The following is a 13,767-nucleotide window of genomic DNA, read 5'->3' on the forward strand; positions in this document are numbered from 1 at the left end:
ATCTAAAACCAGCACATGCATTTAAACTGACCTGGACACAGCGAGGTTCTTGTCAATTCGTTCCTTCAGATCCTCGTTCTGCTGCTGCAACACTTGTATTCTCTCCTCCAGATACACATTCTTTTCAGCCTGCTCAAAGACACAAGAGAAAAGGAATACAACATTAAATTCTTCAAATCATGAATGACAGTATCTATCCATTTGTCTAACAGTAGACATAACCATATATAACAACAAATTCTAAAGATTTCCTTTGGAGCTTAAGAAAAGCAGAAATTTGAAGCCTACTATTTTTTCCAGTTCTGAAATCTTCAGCTCCTGTTCATGGATTTGTTGATTCTTCATCTCCAGAACTTCTTTCAGACTTTTCAGGTCCTCCTCAATGTGTTTATATGGTGCCAAAGCATCCTGCCAACAGGAGGACACATTAATGAAAGCCACCATCGATCTTTAAGGTCAACAAACTGTGCTTACTTCATAAGTTACAAGTAACAAAGTACATACGTATTCTGAGTTATTTGAAGTAATATCATTTCTGGGAAATCTCCAATTGATGCTTTAAAAGTGAGGATCATACTGAACCCTAGACAAAGTTTCTTACATTGGAATGTCTCTCTTGCCAATTTGTTCTTTTGAGTTTAGAGGGGTATGCACTAAGTAGCTATTCCCTTACTATAACGAGCCGGGTGGCAAAAGGGTTACATGTGTACTGTGTCACACAGCAGTTACCACTATCTGCTCATCTGTGCTCTTGCGGAGGGCTTCTTCAAAGCGCTTTGCTCGGTCTCTGAGGCTACGATTCTGAAATGTCAGTGTGTCCACCTGATCCTGCACGACAAAGATATTTGCTTGTTAGGTGCATTACCTTACCACAGGATGTATTGTATTTTTTAATCTATAAAGATGTAAATCATCAACTGTTTACCTGCAGTGAGAGTCTGATCTTTTCAAAGTCCTCTTCCAGAGACTTCCTCTGCTGTTCATGAGCCATCTTCAAATCTAACAGAAGACATAGCGCACAGTGTGATTACTGCTCCTAACCTGCAGCAGAGTCAGTACGTCAAAGTTTAAAATATAGCATAGGTTATGAACAATTTTAATTAAGTAGATGTGTAAATCAGCATTAAAAACTAAACTGTGTACATCAGTCTGCATTTTCCTATAATGTGATTTTTACAGTAACTGTTGTCCACAGCTGGTTTCTACTGTACTGTATATGAAAAGCGCCTCCAGCTCATTAAATCCTTGCAGCCATCTGACATCAGCAGGACATGCTGATAAATTTGATCCATAATTTGAGAAGTGCTGTGTCAGAGCGCAGTGCCATTATGCACAGCTGTCTACTGTGTTTACCTTTATTAAATCATGGGCAAACCACACCAGGCTGCTATAAAGTAACTGTACTCTACTGTTGTGGCGCGTGTGTTCCCGACATGCTGCTCCACAACATCCAGACAAACATGATTTCCTGGAGAAGCATCTTTCCATTAAATGAGCTGTCATTATACGTCACTGTGATTGCTACAGCTGTTTCAGAGCATGAAACCAGAGATGACTGGCTAAGAGTGAATTTATTAGTCGCCACACCCTTCTATTTGTATTCCACCTCAGCCAGTGCTCGTGAACCAAAACATCAGGTTCACCTGGAGAAGCCCACACAGTCTGTGCACCCAAGAGCATACAGTTAAAATAAGGCCCCCAGTTTTATATATGATGCATACTTTTCACAGTCCTGGCATGCTCCTCCTGCAGAGTGGCCAGTGTGTCACTGTGAACCGTCTCCATCTCCATCAAGGATGTCTCATGGTTCTCACTCATTTCCTCAATCTGTGGCCAAGATTCAGACAAAGATAACTTACAAAAACACATTCATGCATGCATACTCGATATTCTATAATGGACTGACGGTGAGATCTGTGGATTATGCAGAATAACTGGGAGAACCAGAGAATGCTCTGAGAACCACAAGCAAAATTTAACTCATGCTTTGTATTCAGTTGAAAGCAAGAATATCAGAGCCACATAGGTACAGTAGGTCAAGGTGAGTGAGAAAATGGTTTTTTGTAAAATGTTTTTTTTTTTAAGTCCAGTCTTCAACACACACACCTGCTCTTGCTGTTTGACCCGTAGCTCCTCCAGCTCAGCTCGCTGTTGTGTCTGCAGGCTCTCTGTCTCGTCCATGTGCTGCGTCCTCAGCCGCTCCTCAAGCGTTCCCAGCTCCTCCTGCTGCTGAGCCTGCAGTCCCTGCAGCTCAGCCTCAAAACAGCGCTCCATTTCCTCCTTCTCCTGCTGCAGTTGCTCCCAGTGTGCAACACTGAAAGCTGGAGAACAGTGCAGAGATATAGTTTGTTTTGCTGGATTCAAATTTAGATCATTCACTACAAAAGTTTACTTTATTATCAGGAAGATGAACCAAAGTTAATTTAACACCTAACAGCCTCTTTGTTTGTTGGTTTATTATATTATTTTTCATTATTAGAATGTCTGGATATTTGCTCTAATAGCATTCTTAATTATCTTAGAATTCCCTAGTGTTCAACTTCATATATTTTGTGATTGATTTTTGCTCATTTGTGAAAACATTTTTGAAATATAGTTGGGTCCATAAGTATTTGGACAATTTTCATAAGTTTGCCTCTGTACATCACCACAGTGCGTTTGAAATCAAGGAGTCCAGATGATACTGTAGTGTAGACCTTCAGTTTTAATTCAAGGGGTTTAACTAACATATTACATTAACATTGTAGCCATTTTCAGAGGCTCCAAAATACTGACAAGTGCTTTTCCAGGCCAGATGTTGATTCCAAGGGCTGAATTTGCATTTGGCAGCTCTCCACTCTCAATATGCAGTCAAGGCAAGGAAACTGAATATTCTTTCATGGCTGAGTCCGTCACCTGACCTCAACCTGGGTGAGCATGTTTTTCCATATACTGAAAACAAAACTGAAAGAAAAACTTAAACAAGCAGTGACTGAAGGCGGCTGCAGTAAAGGCCCGGTTGGTTCCAGAGTTCAGGTAGTCAATGACTGCAAAGGACTTGCATTCAAGTATTAAAAATAATAATCCCATATATTTTTATGTTTGTTTGTCCAGTTACTTTTGAACCTTTGAAAATAGGGAATGTGCATAAAAATGACTAATTAAACAGCTGGTGTGATATTTTTGTTAAATCCCTTGAATTAAAGCTGAAAGTCTACACCTCAGTAACATGTTGGCTGCTTCATTTCAAACCCATTGTGGTGGTGTACAAATGCAAACTTATAAAAATTGTGCCCCCGTCCAAATACATACAGTATGGACACAGTGAGCTGTGAATGACTCCCTGTGGTGCCACATCTGTCGCACAGAATCCCGCTTACCCACTTCATCCCTGATTCTGGCGAGCTCCAGGGACAGTTCCCTCTCCTTCACAATGGCACTCTCACTCTGAAATGCAAACACATAGAGCTGTGAACAACCCTGGACTGTACATATGCATGTCTGACAAGCATCTGCTCTGTAAGCTTCATCCTAAAATGAAAGTGATGGTTCTGGCACTAGTCAAACAGGCAAATGGTCAAACTGACCATAGATCAAGAGCATTACAAATGCTTCACAGCATCCTGTAATATTAGTAAACAATTTAAAGTTTAATATTATATTATTTAGGAAGTTTCCATTTAAACTGTAAAGGCTTCTCTGGTAGCCACCAGGGGACTCATAACAGGACATCCTCAGAGTGCATCCTACTCACAGAGGCACACACACCAGACAGTTAAATGACTGCAGGTCATAACTCTGAACATGCAGTGAGACAGCTGTGCACACTGTTGCTGTGAGATACAGCACAGATCACAAAGCAGTGCTGAAGAGCAACAAAGAAACAATGAAATATTTATGAGATGGTATATCTCAGTGGTAATGATGTTACCCTCTGAGAGGTTTTACTTGGAAAACACAGTCATCAGGGGGAAACTGCAGTGACCTCACGATGAAGGATGCTCTCCAGCTCCACCTCTGCTCCTACCCATCCTCCTCCAGTCCTGCCTTAACACACCCCCAACACGCCACCATTTACTGTAGATCTCCAGGCTGTTATGTGTGACATAAGCCGTTGTGTCACATGAATTCTAACTGTCCCATACAATATCCAGCCCTCACCAAGGCAACTTAAGCTATTTTAGCTGCAAATAATGATCTGTTCTATTACTGAATATATCATTGATTCTCTTTGTGTGTCTAATATTAACTGATAGGTCTATAACACAAGAAAATAGTGAAAAATGCTCATCACAGGGTTTGATTTGTCTGACCAACAGCTCACAGAATTCATAATAGTGACATAAAACAGTAAATCACTCACATTTAAGAACCATCTACTGTTGCTAACCACATTTTTAATAACCGCAATTAATGAATGAACAGAAACTATATGTTTTATCTCTATGAATTATCTAATCGTTTCAGTACTGTATAGTTTACCGTCTGGAAAAGAACAAACATGCTGCTTGTTCACTGTAATGAGTTTAGTAACCTCTCCACTGTCTGCACCCATGTAATCAGTCCAGTTTCAGCAGAACCATAAAAAGCTTCCAATGTAGAGCTAATTCTTCTGTGGACTTTTTGTCCAATAAGCACACAGAAAGCTGCAACTACAGCATGAATGTTATGGACAGTACTGAACATGTGAATTCTTGTAGCTGAGAAATTCAACCACATCAAATAAACACAAGAATAATGCATCCAAACTGAAAGTTCTCAATCAGTGAAATGTGATCACTAAGAATTACACTAGCCATAACTATTAGGAACACAGTTTGCACACTGAAGCAAAAAGTGTTGAATATAGCACAGCAGCAACAGCACGTGATGTACAGTAATGTCCTTGTAAACTAATAGAAAAGAACAAGGGAGAGTGCAACAGACAAGCCTGCTTTGACTCAGCACAATCATGTACAGCTTTACATTCTCTAATAGCTCTGTCTCTAGGAAACAAGTGAACATTATGCTCATACAGACAGACACACTCAGACCCCCATGCACACGCACACGCACACATACATAAAGGAATCCTCAGTGCCGCATCAAGCCTGCTGCCTGCAGAAGATACTGTCTTTACCGTTTGGTCCAGACAGCGCAGAGGAAGGAAATGGAGCCTACAGCAGCAATGGCCCATACTAAGCTAGCAAACAGCAGCATCCCTGAGCCAGCTGGGGATGCAGCAGTGTCAGATGCGAATGCCAGAAAGATACAGAAAATGAGAGAGAGGGAGCCAGGCAAAGAAAGAAGAGGGGAGGAGAGCAGAAAGACCAAAGCCTCACCTCATTTCCTGGTTTGCGACTGGCGTTTATCACTGCTGGAACAAAGACTTGCCAGCCCCAGCCCAGCTCTGCCTGCCCTCCCTTTAAACCCCCCCCCACCACACCCTATATAGCATTCACTCACATGACAGGGTGCAACACACACGTGTGGTCTTCAGCATCTTTTAGAAAAAACAAAAAGAGTGGAGCAGGAGAAGGTGGGGGAGGAAGGTAAATCAATAAGCAGACAATTATCTGCTGTTAATCTCCTCAGGGAAAATAGCTACATGCATGCATTTCAGTACGTACTCTACGTTAAATGGAAAACATTCTAGATGGAACCGACTGCAAAAATGAAATAAAGTTTCTTGCAAAAAATCTAAGTGCCAAAAATAACTCAATTAATATGGGAATCACTTCAAATTCAATGATGCTCAGGCAAAAAATAGTCTCTTTTTTTCTCTTCCTAAATAAGTCAGTCTCATACACACAAACCTTCTGAAAACTCATCAGCATATGTCGTCACTGCTCATACACATCTTAGAATTCACAACAGACACATGTATAAGCAGTAACAAACAGAGCGGTGTTGCTAGATTACAAGGTAAAGACAAGACGTCGATGAAAGGAAGATCTGAGCCTAGCCACGACTATCAGGGCACATGACAGCAGAAATACAAACACACTTGCATTCTATATGCACAGCATTTAGTAGACTGTACTGATTGAAAATCAAAGTAAATGGAAGTTCTCTTCTCCATATTCATATTTACAGATATGTCAGATTCATACATTTCAAGATCTGCCTCCTATTAGAGCTTAATAGGTTTTCTGCTTGTGACTCACAATCTGTCTCACTAAAAGCACAGCAAGGCCGAGGCAGACACTTATACTCTCATTAATCATCTCCGACTGTACAGCAAACCCATGGGTGGGGCTGGAAGGCAAATAAAATGCAAGCAGAGGATTGGGAAAGAGCAAGAAACTTGTTCTGCCCACGTTTGAGAAGCAGAACACATCCAGTCACAGTCACGTGCAAGCAGAACGTCCGTACCATCAGAAGCTGTATAAGCAAGGGCATGTTGATTATGACACCACTCTCAGTGATTAATAGGAGAATGCTCACAAGACATATCGAGACATCTATTTGAAATAAATACTAAATGTATCTAATTCCCACTGAGCCATACGGGTGTAGGACGGGACCCACATGCTGCACAGCTCACGTGTATGTGAATGTATAAAAAGTCATAATGCATCACATCCATACAGTAGTTCCCTCTGTTTAAACTACTGGAAAAGCCTTTGGAATCCTCAGTATTTCCCCATAAACAGCTTTAGTAACAAATTGAGCTGCTCCAGAGTTATTCCCAAACATTTTCACCAAAGCTTTTAAAGCACTGTCTTTGTGAACAAAGTAATGTTGACAACAAAAGCCAAATGCAGCAGGCCTGAGTTTCCTGGTCTGAAAATAGGCTACAGAATGAATGATCTACTTGGTAGACCGTTTCCCAGGGCATTCTGTGATGTTTGTTTCTGTGTTTTAGTGTGCCACTCTTTCTGTTCATTTCAGTGTGACATGAAAACCAACTGGCAGTGATCTGAAACTTGCTTAATATGGACAATGCATCTATCATGATGGATGTTACATTCATTTTTATCAAGTTAGGTCACTGTCATACAATAATACAGTTAGAAGCAAGAATGGTTTAGAAAGTCCATCTTTGCTGAACATCCAATATTTTAATGCAAGAAAAGATCACATTCATTACATAACTTGTCAGAGATTAAAGTCAGGGTATTCCCCTGGAATTCATTTCTGATAAGTTGTGATCATACTGCTGCCAAATCTTGAATGCCAAAGTTTCTACAAACAGACATTACAGGGAGGAGAGGAGAAGGTAATGCAACACCCACAGTCCTGTTTTATGATTTAGGATGAATGACTTCAGACTTTTTTTTTTCCCCCAAAGTGGAGGCAGTACCAAGTCTGCTTGCCTATCAGCCTACCTTGTGATAGAAGTGCTGGGTAGCGATGCTGAAAACGTCCAGGCACAAGGAGGCCTTCTTTAACTGGGCCTGGAGGCTCTGCAGCTGCAAGGCCTGCTGCTCACAGCGCTCCCGCAGCTGCTGGATCAGAGCTCGGTCCAACGCCTGGGTCCTGTCGGATCGAACAGCACTGTGGATTCCAGCTGTCCTCCCATGAACTGTAGAAACAGAGCAGGGAGACGAACAAACCATCAGACAAAACAGCAACTAGAGATTGTACTTGCCACTCTGGAAACATTTCTTTGAAATATTCTACTTCTTTTCATTATTTTTGACATACACACAAATATTTATCCTAAATATTATAATATTAAAAATACAAGTTATTATCTGCACTCCCAGCAGCACCACCAATGTAGAACCAACAATGTTAGTTGTTGGTTCTCTCAGCTCACATACATGCACAAGCAAATGAACTTCTGCTTGGCTGGAACCACAGTGGTATACACAGTGCCTTCCCACATGAACCCATGGCCTTTCCAACCTACTGTTACTCAAGTCTGGTCACTGCTCAGACCACAGGCAGCAGCGGTTTCCTCTCTCACACTGGGAAAATGAGTGTATTACAGTATGTGGGCAGTTTTAAAACTTCCAGCACCTGCTGCTATTCTGTCTAACTGGTTTCTGAGAAAGAGACAAACTGCTGACTTCTGTTGTGGTGATGCAACCCTGCAGGACTGAAGGAGTCATCCTAACATTTCAGCTACGGTAGTCTGTTGCTATGACAACAGCAGGGTACCATGGATTTGTAATACAGCAAGGAGAGAGAGTGTGTGCGTGTAAATTTTAAAGATAAAATGATAGAAAATGTGTTGAAGATATATTCCATATGCATGTGTTTAGATCTACACACACATGGTGCAGTGTGATATGTAAAGACTCACCAGGGGACTGAGGTTTGGGTGGAACCACTGCAAATCGCTTAGGGGAGGACTTTGGTGGCATCACAGTCTCTGTGTCCTTCTGCGTTTCTCTCCTAGAGGCTGTGTAGTATAAAAACATGCTGAGATGTTTATAATGCACACATCTGAAATGCAAGTAATTTTCTCTCATGTTTTCCCATAAATTCATTATTTATTAATACAAAATTAGTGACACAGGTTTGAGGTACTTGTACATCACATGTAAGCATTTCCATTTTATGCTATTTTATATTTAGTATACTTTATACTGGAGATAATGGCTTTTTTGACAGTTACTTAAAAATGAGATTTTGCATATAAATATATATGGTTACAAATAGTTATAAATTAAAATATGATATAGATCAAATTAAGGTAGTTTTGCCTTGAGCTACAAATTTAAGTGCCATTTATACATTAATCCACAGGCAATGAGGCAGTAATAAATAAAATAACACTTTTATATAAGAGTACTTTTACTGGTTATATTTACTGTACTTTTATGGACTTTATACTGATTTTTTTTCCCAGGAGTGGCCGGCCGACCAAAATTACCCCAAGAGCGCAGCGACAACTCATCCAAGAGGTCACAAAAGACCCCACAACAACATCCAAAGAACTGCAGGCCTCACTTGCCTCAGTTAAGGTGAGTGTTCATGACTCCACCATAAGAAAGAGACTGGGCAAAAATGGTTTGCATGGCAGAGTTCCAAGACGAAAACCACTGCTGAGCAAAAAGAACATAAAGGCTCGTCTCAGTTTTGCCAGAAAACATCTTGATGATCCCCAAGACTTTTGGGATAATAGTCTGTGGACAGAAGAGACACAAGTTGAACTTTTTGGAAGGTGTGTGTCCCATTATGTGTGGCGTAAAAGTAACACCGCATTTCAGAAAAAGAACATCATACCAACAGTAAAATATGGTGGTGGTAGTGTGATGGTCTGGGGCTGTTTTGCTGCTTCAGGCCCTGGAAGACTTGCTGTGATAAATGGAACCCTGAATTCTGCTGTGTACCAAAATATCCTGAAGGAGAATGTCCGGCCATCCGTTTGTGACCTCAAGCTGAAGCGAACTTGGGTTCTGCAGCAGGACAATGATCCAAAGCACACCAGCAAGTCCACTTCTGAATGGCTGAAGGAAAAACAAAATGAAGACTTTGGAGTGGCCTAGTCAAAGTCCTGACCTGAATCCAATTGAGATGCTGTGGCATGACCTTAAAAAGGCAGTTCATGCCCGAAAACCCTCCAATGTGGCTGACTTACAACACTTCTGCAAAGATGAGTGGGCCAAAATTCCTCCACAGCGCTGTGGCAGACTCATGGCAAGTTATCGAAAACGCTTGATTGCAGTTGTTGCTGCTAAGGGTGGCCCAACCAGTTATTCGGTTTAGGGGGCAAACACTTATTCACACAGGGCTTTGTAGTTTTGGATTTTGTTTTCCCTTAATAATAAAAACCTTCATTTAAAAACTGCATGATGTGTTTACTTGTGTTATCGTTGACTAATATTTAAATTTGTTTGATGATCTGAAACATTACAGTGTGACAAACATGCAAAAAGATAAGAAATCAGTAAGGGGGCAAATACTTTTTCACACCACTGTAGATCTGAATACTTGCATCACTGTCCATAACTTACAAACAAGACTACATAAGGCCATCAGTGTGCTACTGTTAACAGTAAACTTAGCACGTGCTCACAGCCTGGAGGTTGGGACCCCCAGAAGAATTTCACTTGAAGGAATTCGAGGTGATAATTGGGACAAAACCTTAAAAAGATCAAATTCAGTTTTTTCTAATTTTTGAGATTTTTACATGGGAAATATTTTTGACAAACTCTTCAGGCCTTTAAACATTATACTTATGCAACAATCCAATTAGAAAAAATATTAATCTTTGGTTGAAAATGTCACAACTAATAAAAGGTTGGGAACTACACATAGGGGAAATACACTGTGGTGCAGTGACCACTAGTTGGGGCTGCTGCTCCACTTGTTTACACAGATTCTGATTCAGGCAGCCAAGGCTCCTTCTGGATCACACAGAAATATACCATATGACCACTGGATGGTGTCAAGATTCCACATTCGCTGCAAAGACGCAAACATTGGCACCAAATGAAACAAAGACGCCTACATCAGCAGAGAGGTAGTATGCTGTATAGTACTGCATCACTGCGGTGATGCAATGCAAAGCAACAGTTAAGATATATTATAGAAGGGCTCAGTCTTATGTGTTCATTATTTTTCATTCTGTATTCACACACACACAGAGGGAGAATGAGATGAACAGTGGAGGTTAGAGGCCCATCAAGGGGCAGTCTCAGAACCATGGCTGTAAGGATGATTTGTGCAGAACCTTGTGCTCATTAGTAACAATAGCTGTGATAATATATATATATGGTTTCCAGCTCAGTTTCAAGGTCATGTAGCTCAGAGGCTTTGTTTTCTGTTAAATACAGGAACACTCAGTTGGCAGCCCTTTGAGATTTATTAATGTTTAACTATTATTGTACACAGAATGAGCGTCACACACTGTAATTAGCGACAAGACCTTCTGGTTTAAATGTTTGGAAAAAATACAGTTATTTTTGTCATGGAGCTGAAGGTACTGTTATTTACTTATGCCATGTGGTTTGTTTTCTTTTTACATTACATGCTAATTTTAACATCTTTTTTTTCTTATTCTTGAGTACAAATTACATTTCAACTCTGCTTTTCCTTTGTTGGAACATACAGAGGAGAAAGGTGAGCCGGGCCATGTAAACATACAGAAAATCCATATTAGCCAGAGTATCTCATACTGTATACTCATACTTACTGTTAATTACCCGAAGTAAGTCAGGCACTATAAAGCCTACATTCACCTATTTCTCCTTGGCCAACAATGATCGGGGTCAATTTTTTTTGGACCACGTAGGTCAATGACCTTTCTAGAACTCAGGCCCAGATACACACAGTACACCGGCGTCTCTAAACTGCCCTGCTGGTGTCTTCCTTATGCAGCTCAGTGACAATTTCAGTAGCTTTAACAGAGAAAAATAACACATTGAAAATAGCCTCTTTTTTTTTTTTTTTTTTTTAAATTGCACACTGATGGTGAAATGGCGCTGTCATCACAGGGCTAAAAGTTTCCACTGATTCTTACTGATGCATACATACCAGCATGTGAAGTGAGAGCTGCAGTTATCAGCTGTGGTTAAGTTGATGGAGTGTACATTCTGGTGCTAAGCTGCCAACCCCCTCTCTGCAAGCGCACACTCACATCCAATCTGTAGTGTTACGTATGTGATCACCAGACTGCATGACCTTGAACTGGAGCTGTGGAAACAGCTTGTTGTTTCTGAAGAAAGCTCCAACACCCACTCAAAACACCCCAAAACTGAAAAGTGTTTCTCCTGAAACATACCGAGGGGGGAGGAGCGCTGAGGAGGCAGAGTGCGCCGTTGTAGGCCGGGAGGCTGTGGCTGACCCTGAGCATGTGAAGGTTCACTGGGGGGTGCATTAGTTTTGTGTAGAGGTGTGTCGTCAGGATCTGCAGACGGAGAAGGATGTCAGAGAACAAAAAAGCATGATCAGTGTTGGTGTTAAAATCTTTTTCTCACCACCTGAACCTGTCTGTGTAAGGCTGACAAACAGTGTACAAGTTTTCATACGATCTGATTGGTGTTACACTATTAGGCCTTTTTAAACATGGTTTAACGTTTGCAACCAGTCTTAAGTTATCTGAAATGTTGCACACCGAGGCTTCATGTTTTACATAACTGAGGTCTATTTAATCTAAGTTTCAATGCTAAGACTAATCACAGACATATTGTAGAGTACAGGCAATGCAAATCCTTCTAAACGGTTCCTGATAATACATTAAACTATGCAATCTGGCCTGGTCTACAATATATTATGCTCCTGACATTGCACGTTTCACTTTTAATTTGCTTTGGTCATACTTGAACACATTCTGATTTCCAGTTTGGAAATGAAACACTATGAGATGGTGATGTTACAGCTTTCATTAGCCAATTACAGTCTTAAATTTGTATACATGAAGTACCCTCAGTACATACATTGATCATTGACAATGTGGTTAGATCTGAAACATGTAGTGTAAAAACATCACCATTTGGAAAGCACATATTTTCTGCCCCTGCCAGTGACAGAGATGTTATCCACTTCACACCGGCCTATAAGAGATTAAAGGATCTTGTGCAGATCCAGTGACATTTACCATTTTGTACTGTATTTCTTTTGCATTTTTAGAAGCAGTATTGAGTCCTTCCTTGCAATGGAGTCTCTCTAAACTACACAAACTCAGACTATCAAAACCGCAGAATGCTGCACACATTTAAATTATTCATAACAGCTGTTATAATGCCCCTGGCTTTCTGTGGAGGCTTTGATTCATAGACAAACCAAGGGTGTAGCAAGGAATAGTCCAACAGGAATAAAACAAGAAAAACATTCTCTCCAAATAAACAGGAATCCCCTGCAGTTGTTCTACATTGTCATAATTTGTCGTTTTGCTTTATAAAATGTCTCGAGGGTGAACTCTTATCAATCCCTCGGATTCCAGCACTATATACACACCATCCAGCATTTAGGTTTGCGTTGTCAGTGTAAATGAAGAATAGCTCCAATTACTTAGCATAAAATATTCAGCTTCTCAATCAATAATGGTGCTGATATAGGAAACTGAGCACTCTGAGAGGGCAGTAGGACAAGTCTGTGCCCTTGAAGTCAAATATTATTCTGCTCTGACAAAAACCAGCTCTGAAGAAGCTGAAATTAGAGATAAAAATACAATTAAAACAGGAAAACATGCTGTACAACATAGTTTAATAGCATTACAAACAACATGTGGTGGACTTGCCAGGTCTGAGGTCAGTAATATTTTCCACTGAGGAAACAGTCTGACATGTTTGTTTATATACCAGTGTGGAGGAGCTCCACTGGTCAACTAATTAGCTAATTTAGTTTCTCGTTATCGTCATAAGCCAATTCTCTAAATATGATCATTAATCAAAATGGTATCTATTATAAATACACCTAGGCAGGCGCGCATCACAACACAGTCAAAGTGCTCATTAATGAGCAATGATGATCTGATTATAAAGTACTGTATACAGTAATTAGTAGCTATAACATCTATAAAACATCAAAATAGGAATCAAGGTGACTTTCAAACTGATCATTTTGTCTGATCAACAATCCAAAATAGTAAGATGCCCACTTTACTGTGATAGAAAACATCAGCAGCATGTTTGCTTTGTAGCCAGAGATAATTACTTCAAATAAACATTTAATCATCTAGCCAATCTGAGTACAACTGACAATCACACTGTAGCTCCAAAGACACAAAACCCAACTCTTGTGCTTTGCCATCCAAGAAGCACACAGCACAACAGACACAAGAACATAATGTGTGCTCATAACAGAGGCTCCCATAGATCTAACCGGACAGATGAATTCATTATATCACCAGTGGCATCCCAACATGTTGCTGCAGTGCATCCCCAGTCAGTGCGTCTGCATTTGAAGCAT

The 13,767-nt window shown here is 40.5% G+C and overlaps 1 protein-coding gene across 4 annotated transcripts in view; it reads right to left on the bottom strand.

Moving 5' to 3' along the window:
• mtus2b (microtubule associated tumor suppressor candidate 2b) overlaps window positions 1–12,132 on the bottom strand; it is a 13,698-nt gene extending 1,566 nt beyond the window's left edge. The window contains exons 1-11 of one of the 4 annotated variants that reach the window (XM_020614706.1): window positions 11,639–12,132; window positions 8,213–8,311; window positions 7,290–7,486; window positions 3,360–3,426; window positions 2,257–2,321; window positions 2,107–2,220; window positions 1,722–1,827; window positions 926–999; window positions 730–828; window positions 289–408; window positions 32–132 (exon numbers count right to left, since the gene is read on the bottom strand). In XM_020614706.1, coding sequence (XP_020470362.1) covers window positions 32–132; window positions 289–408; window positions 730–828; window positions 926–999; window positions 1,722–1,827; window positions 2,107–2,220; window positions 2,257–2,321; window positions 3,360–3,426; window positions 7,290–7,486; window positions 8,213–8,273 — 1,004 coding nt within the window. In that variant the 5' untranslated portion in view covers window positions 8,274–8,311; window positions 11,639–12,132. Of the gene's footprint in view, window positions 1–31; window positions 133–288; window positions 409–729; window positions 829–925; window positions 1,000–1,721; window positions 1,828–2,106; window positions 2,322–3,359; window positions 3,427–7,289; window positions 7,487–8,212; window positions 8,312–11,638 lie in introns of all 4 variants that reach the window. The other 3 variants (XM_020614704.1, XM_020614705.1, XM_020614707.1) reach the window with 3 other exon arrangements.
• Window positions 12,133–13,767: the final 1,635 nt, after the last annotated feature.

The sequence above is a fragment of the Monopterus albus genome, unplaced genomic scaffold, assembly GCF_001952655.1.
Source record: "Monopterus albus unplaced genomic scaffold, M_albus_1.0 scaffold150.1, whole genome shotgun sequence".
NCBI classification, from domain to species: Eukaryota; Metazoa; Chordata; class Actinopteri; order Synbranchiformes; family Synbranchidae; genus Monopterus; species Monopterus albus.